The sequence below is a fragment of the Anolis carolinensis genome, chromosome 6 (genome assembly GCF_035594765.1).
Source record: "Anolis carolinensis isolate JA03-04 chromosome 6, rAnoCar3.1.pri, whole genome shotgun sequence".
Classification (NCBI taxonomy): domain Eukaryota; kingdom Metazoa; phylum Chordata; class Lepidosauria; order Squamata; family Dactyloidae; genus Anolis; species Anolis carolinensis.
Genome location: NC_085846.1, coordinates 18507911 through 18528424, shown reverse-complemented (window position 1 = coordinate 18528424; position 20514 = coordinate 18507911). Strand labels below are relative to the sequence as shown.

Below are 20514 nucleotides of genomic sequence, written 5' to 3'. Positions count from 1 at the left end.
TGTAGATGCATCCTAAGTCAAGCTTAAAGGAAGAATCCAGAAGTCCTCGTATTGACATGCTAGGTCAGGGATGGGCAGCTTGTACTCCTCCAGATACTGGATCGTAATTCATATTTTTTATTCAAACTGACGGGAGCATGAGTTCAAGAATATACTATATGGTTGGTGAATACAATGGAATTCAATGCAATTAAACTGGACTATATGATCAGTGTAGATGAATATAATGCAGCTCAATGCAGTCAAACTACACTATGTGGTCAGTGGGGATGCATATGATGCAGCTCAATGCAGTTAAAACCGAACTATATGGTCAATGTAGACGACTATAATGAGCTCGATGCAGTTAAACTGCAGTATATGGACAGTATAGACCAGACATGGGCAAACTTTGGGCCTTCTGGTGTTTTGGACTTCAACTCCCACAATTCCTAACAGCCAGTATTATATTACAATATTATTATCTCACAAACTCTGAGGATACCTGCCATAGATGTGGGCGAAACATCAGGAGAAAATGCTTCTGGAACATGGCCATACAGCCCAGAAAACTCACAACAACCCAGTGATTCCAGCCATGAAAGCCTTTGACAACACATTATTATATATTATTATATTGTATTATTAGTAGTATATTGTAATATGTATATTACAGTAGAGTCTTGCTTATCCAACCTTCGCTTATCCAACATTCTGGATTATCCAACGTAGTCTGCCTTTTAGTAGTCACTGTTTTTGTAGTCAATGTTTTCAATACTTTGCAATGTTTTGGTGCTGCATTTGTAAATACAGTAATTACTACATAACGTTATGAACTGCTTTTTCTGACAATTTGTTGTAAAAACATGATGTTTTGGTGCTTAATTTGTAAAATCATAATGCAATTTGGCCTTTAATAGGCTTTTTCTTAATTCCTCCTTATTATCCAACATTTTCGCTTATCCAACGTTCTGCCGTCCCTTTTATGTTGGATAAGTGAGACTCTGCGGTATTAGTGTTACAGTAGAGTTTCACTTATCCAACATAAACGTGCCGGCAGAATGTTGGATAAGCGAAAATGTTGGATAATAAGAAGGGATTAAGGAAAAGACTATTAAACATCAAATTAGGTTATGATTTTAAAAATTACGCACCAGAACATCATGTTATACAACAAATTTGACAGAAAAAGTAGTTCAATACGCAGTAATGCTGTGTAGTAAATACTGCATTTTTGGGGGGCCCTGGTGATCGCGAAGTGTGTTAAAGTGGTGAGCTGCTGAATTTGCAGACCGAAAGGTCCCAGGTTCAAATCCTGGGAGCAGAATGAACGCCCGCTGTTAGCCCCAGCTCATGCCAACCTAGCAGTTCGAAAACATGCAAATGTGAGTAGATAAATAGGTACCGCCCCGGTGGGAAGATAACGGCGCTCCATGCAGTCATGCTGGCCACATGACCTTGGAGGTGTCTACGGACAACGCCGGCTCTTCGGCTTAGAAATGGAGATGAGCACCAACCCCGCAGAGTCAGTCACGACTGGACTTAGCGTCAGGGGAAAATCTTTACCTTTTTACTTACGAATTTAGCACCAAAATATCACGATGTATTGAAAACATGGACTACAAAAATGGGTTGGATAATCCAGAACGTTGGATAAGCGTATTATTATATGGTGGTGTAGATGAGGCTCCCTGATAAAGCGCTGCATTTCAAAAAATATTTTTCACCACTAGATGGCGTGCGTTAGCTATGCGCCCAGGGCGAAACAGGCCGTTGGATCAGCGCGCCACCTAGCGCCCCTTTGCCTCTTTGCGCTCTTGCGCTGCCTGGGTGGCGCTGTCAATCAAAGATCGCCCGACGGCCTTCGCTCAACGTCGGAGGGGAAGGAGAAGCCCGAGTTTGGGCGGAAGTGGCGTCGCGGCGGGGAGGCTCAAGCGAGCGGGCGCTGGGGTGAGGGCGGAAGTGGCGTCAATGGCCGGGCTGGAGGGGGAGGGCAGGGGAGGAAAGGAAGGGTTGGTGTTCTTGGCGTGCGGGGCGCTGGAGGAACGGGAGGATGGTCCTGATCAAAGAGTTGTGAGTCCTGGGAAGGGGGGGATGGAGGGGAAGGGCTAAAGGGGCCTGGGGAGGGAAGGGGCCTTTCATGGGGAGGGGAGGGCCACCAGGGAGGGAGCCTGCCTGCTGCATATGGCTGCCCCCAGCTCTGCCTGTCTTTCCCTTCCTGTTTTTAGAGAGGGAGACTCTGTGGACAGGTTGGATAATATCCCTGATCCCCAGTGAAATAGTCCCTGGTATTTCCATTCGTTTGTATTATTATAGTTGCATATAGATAAAGACATCTTTTAGAGATGGGACCCCAGTCCCATGACATTCATTAATGATTACAATATAATATAATAATAAATATATTATAATTAATACATATTCAATGACGGGTGTAGATAATATAATTATATAATTAACTTAACATAAGTGATATATATTCATTTATGTTTATATATAATATAATGTATGTTATTTGTCTATATGTAATGATGTTTATATATAATATATATAATTTGCTATATTCATTGGTGTTTACATATACAGTAATATAATGCATATAATTTACCTATATGCATTGGTTATTATATATGATAAAATGTATATAATTTATCTATATGTATTGGTGTTTATATATGATATATTGTATGTAATTCATCTATATTCATTAGTGTTTATATATAATATAATTTATATAATGTATCTATGTTCATTGATGTTTATATATGTGTATAATTTATCTATTTTCATTGATGCTTACATATACTATAATTTGATTATGTTTATTGATGTTTACATATACAGTAGAGTCTCGCTTATCCAACGTTCTGGATTATCCAACGCATTTTTGTAGTCAATGTTTTCAATACATCGTGATATTTTGGTGCTAAATTCGTAAATAATAATTAGTAATTATTGTAGTAATTATTGTATCGTAAATACAATAATTACTACATAGCATTACTGCTTCTTGAACTACTTTTTCTGTCAAATTTGTTGTATGACATGTTTTGGTGCTTAATTTGTAAAATCATAACCTAATTTGATGTTTAATAGGCTTTTCCTTAATCCCTCCTTATTATCCAACATATTCACTTATCCAACATTCTGCCGGTCCGTTTATGTTGGATAAGTGAGACTCTACTATAATACAATTTATATATATATATTTATGTATCATGTCAGGGCACAGTTATAATGTTATTAAAAAACAAACAAAATCAAACATTTATATATATTTATTGATATATATATATATATATAATGGGTCCCATTGATTTATATCTAATATAATGAATATACTTTATATATGTTCATCGATGTTTATATATAATATAATTTATATAAAAGGTAAAGGTTTTCCCCTGACAATAAGTCTAGTCGTGTCAGACTCAAGGGGTTGGTGCTGATCTCCATTCGTAAGCTGAAGAGCCGGCGTTGTCCATACACACTTCCAAGGTTTATACATAATATAATGTATATATATTCATTGGTGTGTATATATGTATATATATACATATACACATTTCCTGTAGAACAGTTTTTATACAATATATTACACTCTTAGGCCCCTTCCACACAGCTGTATAAAATCCACATTGAACTGGATTATATGGCACTATGGACTCAGGCCCCTTCCACACAGCTGAATAAAATCCCACATTATCTGCTTTGAACTGGGATATATGGCAGTGTGGACTCTTATAACCAAGTTCAAAGTAGATATTGTGGATTATTCTGCCTTGGTATTCTGGGTTATATGGCTCTGTGGAAGGACCTTCCAAACAGCTGTTTAAAATCCACATTGAACTGGATTATATGGGAGTGTGAGTTCAGGGCCCTTCCACACGGCCATATAACCCAGAATATCAAGGCAGATAATTCACAGTATCTGCTTTGAACTGGATTATCTGAGTCTATCATATAAATCCAGTTCAATGTAGATTTTATACAACTGTGTGGAAGAGGCCTCATTTGGATTTTGTGCCTTGATATTCTGGGTTATGGTATATGGCTGTGTGGAAGGGCCCTCAGTTAACCACGGCTCTTAAATATCCGGCAAAAAGGTTAAAGAAAACAATATTTTAAAAATTTTAAGAAAATCAGCAGAAATGTAAGTTTAAGTTTGTTTTTTTATTTGTCTTAATTTGCTTCTAATGACTGTGTTTCAATACAAATATGAAGTCAGAATAGAATTTATGGCATTGTATAGTATAAGTTAAGTGTAATATGAGGTATACTATTAGGCCTGTTGGTAAAAGTAACCCTAACTCGCAGACACTAGGCCTAAGTAATACAGTGCCATACTATAAACTCTGTATTGACTTGATATTGGAGTACAGTCATTAAAGGCAAATTAAATTAAAGACAAACTCAATGTGACAGTTTTCCTGTCTTATAAAAACAGCTTAGTGGGTGCGTTCTGAACTTTGGTTAGTTTTTTTGCTGGTTGCTTGAAAATTCTGGTTGTTTGGTTAACAGAGAGACCTCTCCCACCCACACCCACCCCCTGTATACAAACACATACACACACAACCTGAGAGTCATTTTATACAATACACAATATTATAAAATATTTTTTTTATTTATACTACATTTCTATTCATGCAAAAATTTTATAATATTTGAGTGCATGAAGCAGATTTTGTGTACTTTGGACCATCAGAAAACAAAGGTGTCACTGTCTCAGCCAGCCATTTGAACCATAAGTTGTACATCTTTATTTACTTTTATCTTTTAACATTGTTAGCCACTTTGAGTCTCTTTTAAGAGAAAAAAGTGGGGTGTAATTAATAATAAATAAATAATATTTTATGTAATAATAAAAATACATACTTTTAGGAGTATTTCAGATTTTGGAATTCCAGATAAGGGATGTTCAACCTGTATATTAATCTCTTAACATTTTACGAAAGGAGTTTGCTTTTATAACTCAAAGCACCACTTTGTTTGTTTTTGAAAAAGGAGAACAGCCACATTGTAGAATTAATGCAGTTTGACACCACTTTAACCACCATGCCTCAATGCTATTGAATTATAGGAGTTGTAGTTTGACAAGGGCTTTAGCCAGCTCTGCCAAAGAGTCCTGGTGTCTCAGCAAACTACAACTCCCATAACTCCATAGCATTATGCCATGGCAGTTAAAGTGGTGTCAGACTCCATTAAGTCTACAGTCTAGATCAGTAGTTCCCAACCTGTGTGTCTCCAGATGTTTTGGCTTTCAACTCCCAGAAATCCTAATAGCTGGTTAACGGCTGGGATTTCTGTGAGCTGTAGGCCAAAACACCTGGGGACCCCACAAGTTGAGAACCACTGGTCTAGATGCACCCCAGGTGTATCCTGTCAGAAACAGAGAGTGAAAAGGCTTGCTGGGGATATTGAAAGTTATAACTCCAAATTGTATTTTTCCCAAGCTCTGCATATTTTCACAGTATAAGGCAAGGGGATTGCTATCTAAAGTTCTTTGTTTCTTACTGTTCCAATTGTTCTTAGACAAAGTAAAATACTACAAATGAATTACTATTATTCAATTTTGTTCCTGATCAGACCCTAGATCCATATTCCTACCTTTTCCTTTCGATTTGCCAGATGTTGACTTTAGCAACAAGGCTGGAGGAACTTAGGTGAAACTTCCTTCTGAGTTAACAGGGCTGTATGTGGTGCCAAGGCATTACCACAAATCATGCTCTGGCAGTGATCTACGGGAAGTTTGTAACAGACTTATCTTCCCAAAGCAAGTCAAGACACGTGATAGGAAAGAATCCTACGAAGTAACAGCGTTGTGGTGAAGGCAGAGTTGGAAATGACAACTTGACTTCCTATTTCATTTGGCAGAAATTAAGCAATTAATATGGGCTGTCTATCACCCTGGGAAGAAAAAAAGTCCCATTCAACTTAGCTTCACATTCAAGATGACGTTAAAGTCAGTGTTGTCAATGCAGGACTATGTTCTACCAGATCTGGGGAATTTGCAACCTCCCAGATGTTGAGATTGCTGCTTATCCCCAGCTGTTGGTGTATGTTTGTTAGCTCCAATGGGAATCTAATATCACCTTGAAGTTCTCCAGAGCTATTTTCTAATTAGTTATGTTCCTGTTAAATGGGTCTCATTGATCCCATACAGAGCAAGCCTGCCATATGTTTTTGTTAGTGGATGCAGAGAAATGCGATATAACAGTAACTCTCAACCTGTGGTTCCCCAGATGTTTTGTTCTTCAACTCCCAGAAACCGTAACAGCTGATAAACTGGCTGGGATTTCCAGTAATTGTAGGCCAAAACACCTGGGCACCCACAGGTTGAGAACCACTGTGATATAGGAACCCCGCTGGAAAGTGTAGTAGATATGGTATAACTGATACGGGATAGTTTTGTATTCTTTTCAAGTACTTTGCTTCAGATCAGCTTACAGCAAGTTTTCAACCTGTTAATCATACTTTACATAATCTGAGGGTGCATCTACACTGTACAATTAATGCAGTTTGATACCACTTGGAACTGCCATGGCTCAAAGCTATGAAATCCTGAGAATTGTACTTAGATGAGGCATCATCAGCACTCTTTGGCAGAGAAGGTGAAAGACTGTGTAAAACTACACTTCCTATGATTCCACAGCATTGAGCCATGGCAGTTAAAGTGGCGTCAAACTACATTAATTCTACAGTTTAGATGCACCATGAATTTATCAGTTGAGTACTGTTTCAAACAGAAGAATATAGTTCACATATATGGCAGTACTTGTTAGTTATTCAGAATAAAATGTTTGTGCCAACTTTATATCTGCATTAGTTTCTAGTTCACAGGTATTTTCCTGCCTGACAAACCAACCTGAGTGAGAAATTGTTTGCTTTCTTGAAACACCTTTTCCACATCAGATTGCATAATAGCAACTCCCTTTGAGAAGAGAAGTAGCTGTATTCCAGCTTGGGTTATGAAATCTTTGAAGTGGTCAGTTAACATATTTTAGATAACTTGAAAGTTGTGCCACATATATGGCTCTCTAACATGTCAATATACAGTGAGCCCTCCTGCATTTGTGGATTAGATTATTCACAACTTCAATTAATATGTTCTCTTTAGAAATCTCTTGGTCCTTTAGCATGACTGTATGGTCAACTTTGACCAGAAGTTGACTAGAGAATTGTACTGTAAGCCCTGGAAATGCTTACAGAGTGCATTTCTCTTGACGTTTGTAGGTCCTCCAGCATAGTTCTGTGGTCAGGAAAGTATTGGTTTGTTATCGGCCTTCAGAAGCTGAAAATGAAAGGAGAAGCCTCTGCCTTTGTTTGTGTGTCTCATTGTATGTGATTGTAAAGGCATTGAATGTTTGCCTATGTCTGCTGTAAATGCTGTAATCCACTCTGAGTCCCCTAAGGGAGAAGGGTGGAATAGTGGAATATAAATAAAATAATAATAATAATAATAATAATAATTATTATTATTATTATTATTATTATTATTTATTTGCAACCCTAGAGGATAGTACCAGGACTAATACTTTTAACTTACTGGAGAGTAGGTTTAAATGGAATATTTGTGGGAAAGATGTTCAGAAATAGATCCAATTGCCTAGGGAGATAGTGAGATCTTCTTCTCTGGAATCCTTCAATAAAAGGATGGACACCTACATGCTGAGGATATTCTAGCTAGAGTTCCTGCACTGAAGTAGGAAGTTGGACTATGGAGCCCCTTCCAATTTCCCAATTTTGTGTCATCCAGGTGGTCTTTTGTGAGGTGCAGGAGATGAGGAAGGCTCTGCTTTAATTATTTAATACAAGAATGTGGTATTAGTATTGTAAAAAATGTGTTAATATCATAAGAACCAATGGGGCATAGTGGTTTGAGTGTAGGATTAGATAAAGGTTTTCCCTTGACATTAAGTCTAGTCGTGTCCAACTCTGGGAGTTGGTGCTCATCTCCATTTCTAAGCCAAAGTGCTGGGATTGTCCATAGACACCTCCTAGGTCATGTGGCCAGCATGACTGAATGAAGTGCCATTACTTTCCCGCTGGAGCGGTACCTATTGATCTATTCACATTTGCATGTTTTCGAACTGCTAGGTTGGCAGAAGCTGGGGCTAACAGCAGGAGCTCACCCTCTCTCTGGATTCGAACCGCCAATCTTTCAGTCAGCAAGTTCAGCAGCTCAGTGGTTTAATCCGCTGCGCCACCAGGGGCTCCGAGTGTTGGATTAAAACTCTAGAAATCAGGGTTTGAATCCCTGTTTAGCCATGAAACCCACTAAACAAGTCATACACTCAGCCTCAGAGAAAGGCTTTGGTAAATCTTTTCTGAACAAATCTTTCCAAGAAAACCCTGCAGGTCAGAAATGACTTGACGGTATGGAACAACAATAATCCAGAATACAGTCTTGGGAAAAAAAATATTTTTAAGTCACAAAATGCAATACAGTTGTATGCTTTGCAGATAATTGCTTCCCGGAATCTTTGGTAATCATTGTATTCTGAACTTGGTAGCGGCCTGATTTGGTTAACATAAATATTTAGTTCACATAGTAGAGTAGTGGTTTATAAGAGAGATATTGGTTGAGATGAACATTAAAACATTTGCTTTTTATCTAGTCCATGAAAATGGGAGAGTTGATCTTTGTGGATCCCTTGGTCTAACTTGCTTATTCCCTCTTTCTCTTTTTCCTCTGTTCTTTCCCCTTGAAAACTAGCCGGGTGGTGTTGCCTTGCTCCGTAGAGGAGGTAAGTACCTTAATACATACTGTTTTGTTGGCCCCTTTGGTGAAGGATTTTGAATAGCATGGATTGACATAAATCAGCACAAAGGTAGAAATGATTCCAGAATCCAGAGCTTGGAATAATTACTTTTTCAGACCAAGCAACAAGGCCACTGCCTTGTCATGCTTCTCGGGGAATTCTGGGAGCCATACTCCAAAACAAGTCACCTTTCTAAGCTGTTTCCCAGATTCTTTTGCACTTCACTTCTATCACAAATGGGGATGGTTTTTGTAGCGTGCCATTGTTCTAAGGCGTATCTTACTTGGAGGGGGAGGCAGAATCACGCTTCTCTTTTACCTTCTTCAATCACACTTCTCTTCTGGTTTTCTCAGTACCAAGTGGGGCAGCTGTTCTCTGTGGCCGAAGCCAGCAAGAACAACACTGGCGGCGGTGAAGGCATTGAGGTGCTCACAAATGAACCCTACGAGCGAGAAGGGGAACGGGGGCAGTACACCCACAAGATCTACCATCTCCAGAGGTAAGAATTGTCCTGGGTGCAGGAGGCCAACGCTTCGGGCCACTGTATAATGCTGTCCTCTTCCTTCTCTCTCTCTTACAGTAAAGTTCCTGGGTTCATTAAGATGTTTGCCCCTGAGGGGTCCCTAGTTGTTCATGAAAGAGCCTGGAATGCCTATCCTTATTGTCGAACAGGTGAGTCCTGGAGGAAGATGGGGAAAACGGTGCAGGGGGGGACCTGATTTGGGGACTCATTGGGCACATTTAAACCAGTGGAATAGATGCATAGCGTGCTGGTTTTCAAGCTATTCGAGAAAACCTCTCGCACTCAGCCAAGAAGCTTCTGCTTTTCAGCCACAGAGTCCCAATGCTACACACTTATGGACTTTGTGGCAGAGGGTTGTGGACTATTCTGCTTTCCATTTGCTATTGTCTTCCCTTGAGATTAACATACAGCACAGTTTGGGGAATTGAACTACAATCCCCAATTCCCATCAACAGAAAAACCTGGAGGAATTATGTGAGTTGTAGTTCAGAAAAGTACAAGCTCTGACCTAGAACATATCCAACATTCTCAAACTAAGGGAATTTAGGGCTTGTTCTTACAAGTTTCAGGGGATTAGTTGGCCTTTCTAGCATAGCATTTTAAATACTGAATGAGGTTAGAGAGAAATGGAGCCTCTTAGCAGGATGGAGGCTAGCTTTTGAATGTTTAAAACCTATGGATGGTTGAATCTGTGGGTGCAGAATCTATGGATGCGGAGGGCTGACTATATATATGCAATGATTGGGAACTCTCTGTGCTAGGAAAATTTGTATTAATTTGGTGAAGAAAGAATGATGTTCATTGTCATAATGCTGCCCTAACATGATCTCTTTCTTTCTCTTGTTTTGGTCCCATCTGCTGCAGTTATTACGGTGAGTTGCTTGGGGAAATGGGCAACAGTGGGTTGGAGTATCAATGCTTCTTAGCTTTTCTGATCATCCCAAATTTCTCTGACATTGTGGATATAATTGTGTCCTTGTTTATCTCCACTCAACTTACAATCACCCTGAGAAGTTCACTTATTATGTGTCACCAACAAGAATTTACCCAGAACATTCAGGGTAATATAATTATTAGGAGTCATTTCTGGCTTTGCAGTTTGTTGGTCTTCTTAGGATTTTGGGTAACCAATTTTCCTTCTCGTTGCACAGAATGAATACATGAAGGAAGATTTCTTCGTTAAAATTGAAACATGGCACAAACCAGATTTAGGTGACCAAGACAATGTAAGTTGTGCATGCCAAGGGAGGACAAGCTACACCTTTTTTGTCTGTTTGCTAGCAGAAAAAAAAAACATTGGAGCCATCCCTTCATCTGTTAAAAAACTAACATTAAGTTGTCGAAGGCTTTAATGGCCGGAATCACTGGGATGCTGTGAGTTTTCCAGGCTATATGGCCATGTTCCAGAAGCATTATCTCCTGATGGTTTGCCCACATCTATGGTGTGAAACCTCATAGATGTGGGCGAAACGTCAGGAGAGAATGCTTCTGGAACATTGCCATACAGCCCGGAAAATTCACAGCAACCCACTAACTTTAAGTTGTTTCATTTTTCTTGTTTTTTGTTGTTTTAATTTATAATTTTCTCTGTTGGCATTATATTAGACATCATGATTTATGTTCTTTGTAAGAGAAGGATGGGACCAGAATTTTAAAAATGTACTGAGGAAAGTATGTAGAAATGTGCAAAAATTCCAATTTCATAAAAAACTTAATCAGCTACCAGCATGTATACATCAAATTTGACAAATGGGTTAAACTTGCTGTGTGTTTTTAACAACAACCTAGTTTTAATCATTGTTCCAAACCACTTATAGTAAAAGCTCAGATTGTCTAAAATAGTCTTAAGAGATGGGTGGCTTCGTTCCAGAGCGGGATGACTTTGAGATGTTTATCTTATTTATTGTCAGTAAAACATAAAGACTGTGAGCTAAAGTCCAAGACTATTAGGAATGCATCAATCTTGAAGTTCTTGTCCCAAATGTCTTCCATTTGATACCCAAGATTTTTGAGGCATGTCCCAAATACAGCCGTTCTCTCTCTCTTTTTTTTTTTCTACCACAGGTCCATGGGCTTGATGCTGAGACCTGGAAAGATGTTGAGGTTGTTCATATAGACATCGGCGACCGGACACAAGTGTCAGATGATGTAAGGGACAACCTTGGTTCTCGATCACTAGTCAAGGAAGAAGTTGGAAAAAAGTGTTAGCTAAATAGGGAAGTCAGTAGTATTCTGATGGGATAAATAGAGTTGTTGTTGATTCAAAGCAGAGTTGAAAGGCCTTTTCTTCTTCCTTTACAATCAGAATAATCCCAGTAATAGCTTAAATCAGCATGGGCAAATTTTGGTCCTCCAGATGCCTTGGAGGTTAGCACCCACAATTCCTAACAGCCTACTGGAACTCCTACAATTTCAACTGGCTGTTAGGAATTGTGGGAGTTGAAGTCCAAAACACCTGGAGGGCCGAAGTTTGCCCATGCCTGGCTAAAACCCTTAACCCAAGATTACACTGTAATCTTGTTTAAGTTGTGTAAGTGGTAGTTGGAACCAAAATATACTCCTCCTTTCCAAGTGATACTTATGTTTTAGACCAGGAGTAGGTGAGCTCAGTGGGCCAAGAGATTATACCAACCCCAGTTTTTTTTTTTTTTTTTTTTTTGCATGAGATTGGAAGAGGAAGGAACAAACAAACTAGAAGTCGCATGAAGTTCACTTCCAGTTTTCTAAAAAGGTTTAGTTTCAAAAATTCATGCAGAAAAACATACACCTTTCAGAAGGAAAATTGCTGCTCCCAGAGGCCTGTAGGGGCAATAATTCTCCATCCTATCCTACACAACCAATCAACCCCAAAAAACAGAAGGACAGGAGGACCCTATGGGCTGCAGGGTATATTTTCCTATTTTAGATTCACCCTTTCATTCCTGTAATTTAGAAGAATAGCTGGCTGTTCAAAGTGCATTAGGAAACAGCAATTTATTTAAATAAAAATAATTTAAAAAGGAAACATAGCAATTTATTTCTGGAAAGGGAGTCCTTCTCAGACTTTTAGGTCAAGACAAGTTAAGTCTTTTCTGATTGCTTCGTCAATTGCTGTTGAACCCTCCTCCTCCCCCCCCCCCAAAAAAGTTGTTGTGATAAGAATCCTTTGATTCCTATTTTTATTTATTGCTTTGTCCATTGTTACAGCTTTGTCATCTCTTCTCCCTCTGTCTCTTTTCCCTCACCCAGGATTACAAGCCAGATGAAGACCCAGCTCTCTTCAAATCACAGAAGACAGGCAGAGGTCCCCTTGGTCCTGACTGGAAGGTATGTTTATCCAATACAATTTGAAAATTAGCCCTCAGGTGTGTGTTTTCCATTTCCTGTTCATGCCACATTCTAAGTCTCCAGAAGTTCTTGGAAAGATTCTCTGGGGATGATCTATTCATGGCAGTGTGTCCAAGAGTTTTCAAATATTGACTTGCCTACTTGGCCAAACAAACAAGATACACCTTAAAAATCAATAGTTTGTCCCTCTGCTGAGGCACACTGTACCTCTTCTGCATTGTCATTGTGTTCAACCTTGTTGTGGCTAGTTCATCAAATGCAATGGTTCTCAACCTGTGGGTTCTCAGGTGTTTTGGCCTACAACTCTGAGAAATCCCAGCCAGTTTACCAGCTGTTAAGAATTATGGGAGTTGAAGGCCAAAACACCTGGGGACCCACAGATTGAGAACCACTGATCAAGAGGGATCAGCCTTCTGGTGAGGAGCTTATCTATTATTATTATTATTATTATTATTATTATTATTATTAGATTATTATATTATCTCTCACAACAGAAACTCAGAGCAGCTTACATAAAAGCATTAGCATACAATTTAAAATATTCAAATATGCAAACACTAAAACATAATTACATATAAACAGTATTTAAAAATTCACAGTTAAAACCCATTAAAACATATTCAAGTTTAAAAAAAAACCCTGACTTGATTCTAAAAACCTTCATCTTTAAAAGCCTGTCTGAACAAAAAAGTTTTAGCCAGGTTTTTCTTGGATGGAAGACACATAGTTTGCTGTTTGGATCATTCCTGAAATTTGATAACACCTATCAGATCTTGCAATCTACTGGGATAGACTTTGAAAGCCCATGTTCACCACTATGTCATATTGGGGGTAAAGGGTAGGATTCTGTGAAGGAAGGAAGCAAAGCATAAACGGAATTAATGAATGTTCATATTTTTAAAAGTTCAATTCCTGCTTCTGGACTCATTCATTAAGCGACTTTAATGTGCCTCAGTAATTTACTCTTAAAGAGATTTTCAGGTTGAATTTTTAAAAAAATCAGTTAAAAAGTATTGAAGTTAGATGAAATTGTATGATGTAAACATATGTTCTGTGGGAATGAGAAAAAGCAAGGATCAGAGTTTCCAAAACCTATATGAGGGAGGTTTGTGGAATCTTGATTCATCTTCCTATGCTTGTCCTAGAACCTCTTCAACTAAGACTGGATCTACACTGCTGTATAATCCAGATTATCAAACCAGATAATCCACATTATCTGCTTTGAACTGTATTATATGAGTCTACACTGCCATATAATCCAGTTCAAAGCAGATAATCTGGATTTTATATGGGAATGTCAATCCAGCCTAAGAAGGATCTCCACATTTTCGATGTGAACTTCAGCAACAATAACTGACTTCATGACTTCATCCAGTCTATCCTTTCCTCTCCCTTTTTAGCGGGAATTAGCTAATAATGAAGATTGTCCCCACATGTGTGCCTACAAACTTGTGACAGTGAAGTTCCGCTGGTGGGGCCTTCAAGGTCGAGTGGAAAAATTTATCCAGAAGGTAGGTCTGGGGCTTTGTTCATGAGGGTGATGGCAGAAGCCCAAGCTTAGCCTGTCCTGGAAGCTTTGCAGAATGAGACCCAAGAGATTGTTTCCTTCTGGGCTTGGGTTCCCTTTCTTCTTGTCTTCTCAGAATCCTGGTTTCTTTCTCCTCCTCTTACAGCAAGAAAGACGCCTCTTTACCAACTTCCACAGGCAGCTGTTTTGTTGGTTGGATAAATGGGTGGATTTAAGCATGGCTGACATCCGGCGGATGGAGGAGGAGACACAGAGGGAGCTGGATGAGGTATTCTGAGCTGGAGGGGTCTGGTTGGCAATGGGATGGTGCCTCTGTGTGCATTTAGGCCTTCTTACCTTTTGAAAACTGAATGGAAATGAAAGTTCAGTTTTCCCTGTTTCTTCATCTTAGACACTGATGGTGTTAGCATTGGGCCAAATACTGAGGGTTCAGGATTGACCTTTAACTGCATTGGACTGGATTATGTGAGTCTATACCAGGCATGGGCAAACCTGGTATGGACCTGGTAGGCTGTTAAGAATTGTAGAAATCCAAAACACCTGGAGAACTAAAGTTTGCCCATGCCTGGTCTATACTGATCATATATCGTAGTTTCAAACTGCATTATATGGCAGGGTTAGATGGGGCCACAGTTTAACAGATTAGGTTCCCTAACCTTTGTAAAAATACAACTATGTACTCTGTGTGTGTAATTAATTAAATACTATAGCAGTGCTATGGAATATAATTAATTACAAATTCTTATGAAATAATAGGGTTTTTTTAGGGCTATGTATTTTTATTTTTGAAATTTAATGATCTTTTTAGACTAATCTCTTAATTGGCAACAGATGTTGCTTACAGGTAGATAGCGTTACAATTTATTGCTTCAATAAATTCAGTGGTTTCAAATATTCTGCAAGATAATCTGGTTTTTGAAATTGAAGTTAGCAATTTTTTAAGGGGGGAGTAGTTACCCCTCCTTGTGGTGCAAAAAACCTTGTATTACACTGATCTCAGATAAGGACCATCCCAAGGCTTCATGCACAGATCACCTGAGGAGGACAACCCAGTTCAACTGCATTGCACAAGAGTGATAGTGAGAAGTAACAGGGTCTGTCTTTTGACAGTGTTTGTGACCCTCAAGAGCCAGTGCGATATTATAATTAGAATATTAAACCTGGATGTCATAACATAATTCCAAGAATATAATAATAATATAAAATAATAAAACTTTATATCCTGTACCTAACTCCTCGAGGGAACTCAGGGCACACATATCTTTCTATGTGTGTTGAGGGAAAGGGAATTCAGAATTCCACTACTGAAGAGTCCTACTATGTTTGCCACCAACTCCACTTAATGTGATGGAAAAAATCTGAAAGGACTTCAGTTGACCCCAGCATTCAGGTAGATAGGTATGGTAGATAGAAGGTCCCAAAAATATTTTGTCCAGTAAGGTCCTTGTAACTGCAGAACCCAACTCTGCAATTTCACTTACCCACACCATTGAAAAGTAGTCTCTCTAGGAATTTGCTAGGTGCTCCATGCAATCCTTTGGTATGCTTTCCCTGGAAGTTATTGTAGAATTTCATTTGGAGGACGCAGCAGATTCCTCTGATCTGCTGGGACTGGAAATAATCTAAGGGCATTTGGTCGTATCTGCTGTTTCTAATAAACACATTCCAGCCAAGAACATATCCCCTGTAGAAAGGGATTATCAAAATGCTTGGTATAGCCTGAATGTTTTGAAGTGTATGTTTAGCTGATGAGCAGCAAAGCCATACCAAAATGAATGGAGTTTGGAATGACAAATGGTTCAGCATGAAGGAGGGCTGTGCTTTTCTTTGCAGATACGCCAGAAGGGCACCGTGAGAGGAATGACTGCTGGGGACGAGTGAGCACTTCCTTCTGCCTGGGCCAAGAAGTGACAAGGTAACTGGGGAAACTGGGGAAGGAGCATATAGCTATGGGAGAGAGGGCTTTGGAGCAAACCAGAAGGCTTATATCTTACCCATCCACTCAAACCCCCTTTCCTCTCCCACCAGGGCTTAGGAGACAAATTAGAAAACCTCTTTGGTGCAATTGGCCATTCATGTTTGTGGGTTTTACTTTTTTGATTATGTTCTCTCTAGGAATCTCTAGACCAGTGGTTCTCAACCTTGTGGGTCCCCAGTGCTTTGGCCTACAACTTCCAGAAATCCCAGCCATTTTACCAGCTGTTTGGATTTCTGGGAGTTGAAGGCCAAAACATCTGGGGATGCCAGGTTGAAAACCACTGCTGTAAACCTTCCAGAATATTGCTATGGACAGCCTCTGGTAGAAGGTGGTCACAGAGTCATGCTGGAGGACCTACAGATAAAAGAAATGTGGGCTTTTTATTAAATTCACAGTTTGGTGCCAGTCCTGTGCTCCTCACCCCTGCAAATGTGGAGGGCCTACTATAATTAGCCACAGTTTTCTATTTTTATCTGAACCTCTTACCATTGCTGTTATTTTATTTTATATTCTGCCTTTTCCCCAAGGCTAGGATTCAGGGCGATTTATGCATTTAAAAGATTAGAAATCAGAGCATACCAAAAGCCTACATTAAGATTGAAAATATTTAATAATTTTAAAAACATATGCAGGCAGTCCCGAGTTACAAATATCTGACTTACAAATGATTCATGGGGCTGAGACAACAGGAAGTGAGCAAAATTTAGTCCTTGGAAGAGAAATTTATTTTTGAAAGTGTTATCATGGGGGAAAGGTGACTCCACTGAAGCTTTAGCACCAATCTTTTTTCAAAATCCAATTATCACAAGAACAGAAGAAGAGATACAAATTCTCCCCAGATGCATACTGGCAGTCAGTGAAGCTGGGAAATTGTAGAAACCCTGCCCTTCAATCTTAGAAAGGCATCTTATTAGTTTGATACTGCTGTTGTTTGATACCCTTATTCCAAACAGTCTTCCCCATTCTGATGTTCCCCACATGTTTTAGATTGCAGATCCCAGTAATCCTGATCTGTGGTCTTACTGGTTGTGGTTGTTCGGAGTTGAAATACTAAAACATCTGGAGGGCATCAGGTTTTCGTAAAGGTTTCTTAGTAGACAAATTTAGTCAGTGGAAATCATGAAACAAATCGTATGAAGCATGGGGCAGGGCATGCTCACAAGATGATGTGCCTTCAGATAAAATTCGAACACATCACAAGCCCCGCCACTTGCCTTACACATTGTCAAAACATAAGGAGACGGCTTGGGGCTTACATATGGTAGCCCCTGCTTTCCATCTTCTTCATCACTGCTGTTTTGCAGATTCAGGAATGAAGAGGAAGGAATTAAAACTTAGAAATTAAACACAGAATCCTGCACAGTGATGGAAATACATTTTGGATTCCACCCATCTCTTCTACAGCTCTCTAAGGACTGGATTGTGCCCCTTGCTTCCCTCCATGACTCTACTAAACCAGGTCATATAGCTCAGGAAGAAGCCCATGCGTGTGAGCGAGCATATGGCAACTCCATGAATCCCATAGGGCTTTTTTAGGAATCGCCAGAGGTGGTTTTGCCAGTTCCTTGCTCTGAAACATGGCGTACAGCCCCAGGTATTCTTTGGTGGTTTCCCACCCAAGTACTAACCAGATCTGACCTTGCCTAGTTTCCCAGATCAGATGAAATCTGGAGTAACTGTATCATTTTCCCGTATAGCTGTTTCTGTAAAGTAGGAGTGAGCAAGTTCCAGGAATCTGTGCCATCTCCTCAATGTGAAACCAACTACTTCTGCATGGGGGAGGAAGAGATGTTATGCCAGAATTAATTGGGGTAGGGATGTACTCCACACCTTGTTCTAGAGGGGGATCATTGTTCATGGAAGAGCACAGACGTCATTCATCGATGCCATGTCCTGTGTGGGGAAAGGAAGAGAAAGCATTTGGAGCCAGTATGTCCAGAGTCTGAATGTTTTGTGTATCTGGTTCTGTTTACTGGGCTAGGAATTATGTTTGCACAAGGTTCCATGTATGGTTCTAGTGATGAGCAAAGGTTTGAAACTGTAGCTGCAGGAATCCATGTATTGCAGACATTTCCCCTCTTTTGTTTCCTCCTTTTTTTGACAATGAATTTAAGAAAGACAGTAAATCTTCCACTTTCATAGGGGTTAATGCTCCCGGACCCCCATGAAAAATGGAAAACCTGAGAGCAGATTTCACCTAGGAATCTTTAGGTCCGTTATTGTCAATGTGTGATGGAAGCTGACCAAAGAGTCACATTGGAGGTCCTACTAATGCCTAGAGAAATGTTCTCCTGTACAAGTGCTAAAGTTTACTACAGGAAACATATTAATCAAATCCGCAAAAGCATATCTCACAAATGTGAAGAGCCAATTGTAGAGCTAAACTACCAATTGGTCAAATGATAAAAGAATGTTTCCTCGCTTCTTGATTATCTCTTTCCTCTGTGTTTAAAATTTTAATTAAGTTTTAAAGTATGATTACAAAGAAAAGAATGAAAAAAGGAGACATAAAGTTAGATTATTATTTGATACAGAACAAGATTAGTACACAGCAAAAAAAGATCACTATGCTGGCTTCTATATTGGATCACACGTCGGACACTTCCCAAGTGCAGATCTGAGTATGGTGGCCTTTTGCAGCTGACAGATGGTAGTTTTGTCAGCGGTTTTTGTTTTTAAGTGCAGGCCAAGGTCTTTAGCCACTGCACCCAGTGTGCCGATCACCACTGGGACCACCTTTACTGGCTTGTGCCAGTCTTTGCAGTTCGATTTTTAAATCCTCGTATTATTATTATTATTATTATTATTATTATTAGCAGTAGTAGTAGTAGTAGTTGTTGTTGTTGTTGTTGGCTTTCATGGCCGGAATCATTGGGTTGCTGTGAGATTTCCAGGCTGTATGGCTATGTTCCAGAAGCATTCTCTCCTGACGTTTTGCCCACATCTATGGCAGGCATCCTCAGAGGTTGTTAGGTCTATTGGAAACTAGGCAAGTGAGGTTTATATATCTGTGGAATGTCCAGGGTGGAAGAAATGTTTACCGCTCACCTTCTTTTTTTGTGTCTCTTTGGTCCGCAGGTGCAGTGCCCTTTCTTCCCTGAAACTTGGACCTATCTTTGTGGGACTGCTCTATTTCTCTCTCACACACTCACTCGCTTTCTTCCTCTGCCAACTTGGGATGGGAAGAGGAGTTCCTTTCCGTCCTACTGGTCCAAATAGATTCCAGACTTACCCCAGCTTCTATCAACATGGGGACCCCCTCCCCGAAACTGCCGTTTACTTCTTACTGATAATGGATTAATAGGTGTCCCCCACCGCATGTCAAGTGGTCATAAAAAGGGGGAATGCGAGGGACTTTTCAGGGGTGTTGGGGGGATGTCTCTCCTTTACATCCTGCAGAGGCAGGGATGCATGGGCTATTAATAACATTAATATTAATATTCGTTGGAATCATATTTTGGTTGGGTTGGGAGGGGAAGTAAGGTCAGGAATGTTTAAACATAGGGTGGGGAAAAGGAAACGTTTCACTTAGGAATATAGTTTGGCCTCCACTGCGGGGAATTGGAACTAGTCTTTTTACAGAACATGTGAAAACATTCCTCCATTACTTCAGATTTCATCTTCCAGGATCATGGAAATCCATGCCTTTTCCCTTCGGCTTCTCCCTGTGTCGTATGGCGGAGTTAAAATATGCCACTAAACTGGCTCCATTATAGGCAGTAAAGTATCCCTCGTTTTTCTTCCCTGTGGGGCTAAAATGTCTTGAGCTTGGTTTCTGATCCCTCTTAAGCTTTTAAACAGCACTGTATAAATAGTTGAAAAGTGTGCTGCTTGGGAAAAAAATTAAATTCCATACATTCTCCCCCTCCATTGCCCCCATATCTCAGTTTGGGGAGCGGGGCAGATATTTTCCCCCCATTTGGGAGGGGCACTCGCACGCATTTCACCCAGTGACCCTTTGGGACTGAAATAAGGAGATGTGTGGAAATAATGAGGCCCGCGGCTGCAGTTCTAAGGATCTGGACAGTATTTTTTTTAATAAAAGAAAAACACTGAAAACTTTTTTTTTAAAGTAAAACAATAAAGAAACTTGAAGTTGGGCTTTTCCGTGATTTCTTACTTGGCACAGGAGAGGATTGTTGCACTTAATTTGAGTCTGTCTTATCCATGGATACTGCATCAACGGATTCAACCAATCATGGCTCGAAAATATTCCCCTCCAAATTCCAAAAAAACCAAACTTGATTTTGCCATTTTATATAAGGAATGCCAATTACTATGCTGTTGTATATAATGGAACTTGAGCATTCTTAGATCGTGGTACCCACAGGGGATCCTGGAACCAAAGATCATCAAATATTAATTGCCCAATATATTTCATCCTTTCTCTAACTACAGTAAGAGTGTTGTCAAAGGC

At 39.7% G+C, this 20514-nt stretch overlaps 1 protein-coding gene across 1 annotated transcript; it reads left to right on the top strand.

The window, feature by feature from the left end:
- Positions 1–1923: 1923 nt before the first annotated feature.
- LOC100555489 (phosphatidylinositol transfer protein beta isoform) lies at positions 1924–20197 on the top strand. The gene is made up of 12 exons (XM_003225277.4): positions 1924–2052; positions 8696–8726; positions 9095–9240; positions 9322–9413; positions 10129–10136; positions 10416–10490; positions 11329–11412; positions 12493–12570; positions 13992–14102; positions 14265–14387; positions 15953–16034; positions 19176–20197. Exons 1-11 carry the CDS (start codon positions 2033–2035, stop codon positions 15998–16000), a joined length of 816 nt encoding a protein of 271 aa, XP_003225325.2. The 5' UTR covers positions 1924–2032; the 3' UTR covers positions 16001–16034; positions 19176–20197.
- Positions 20198–20514: the final 317 nt, after the last annotated feature.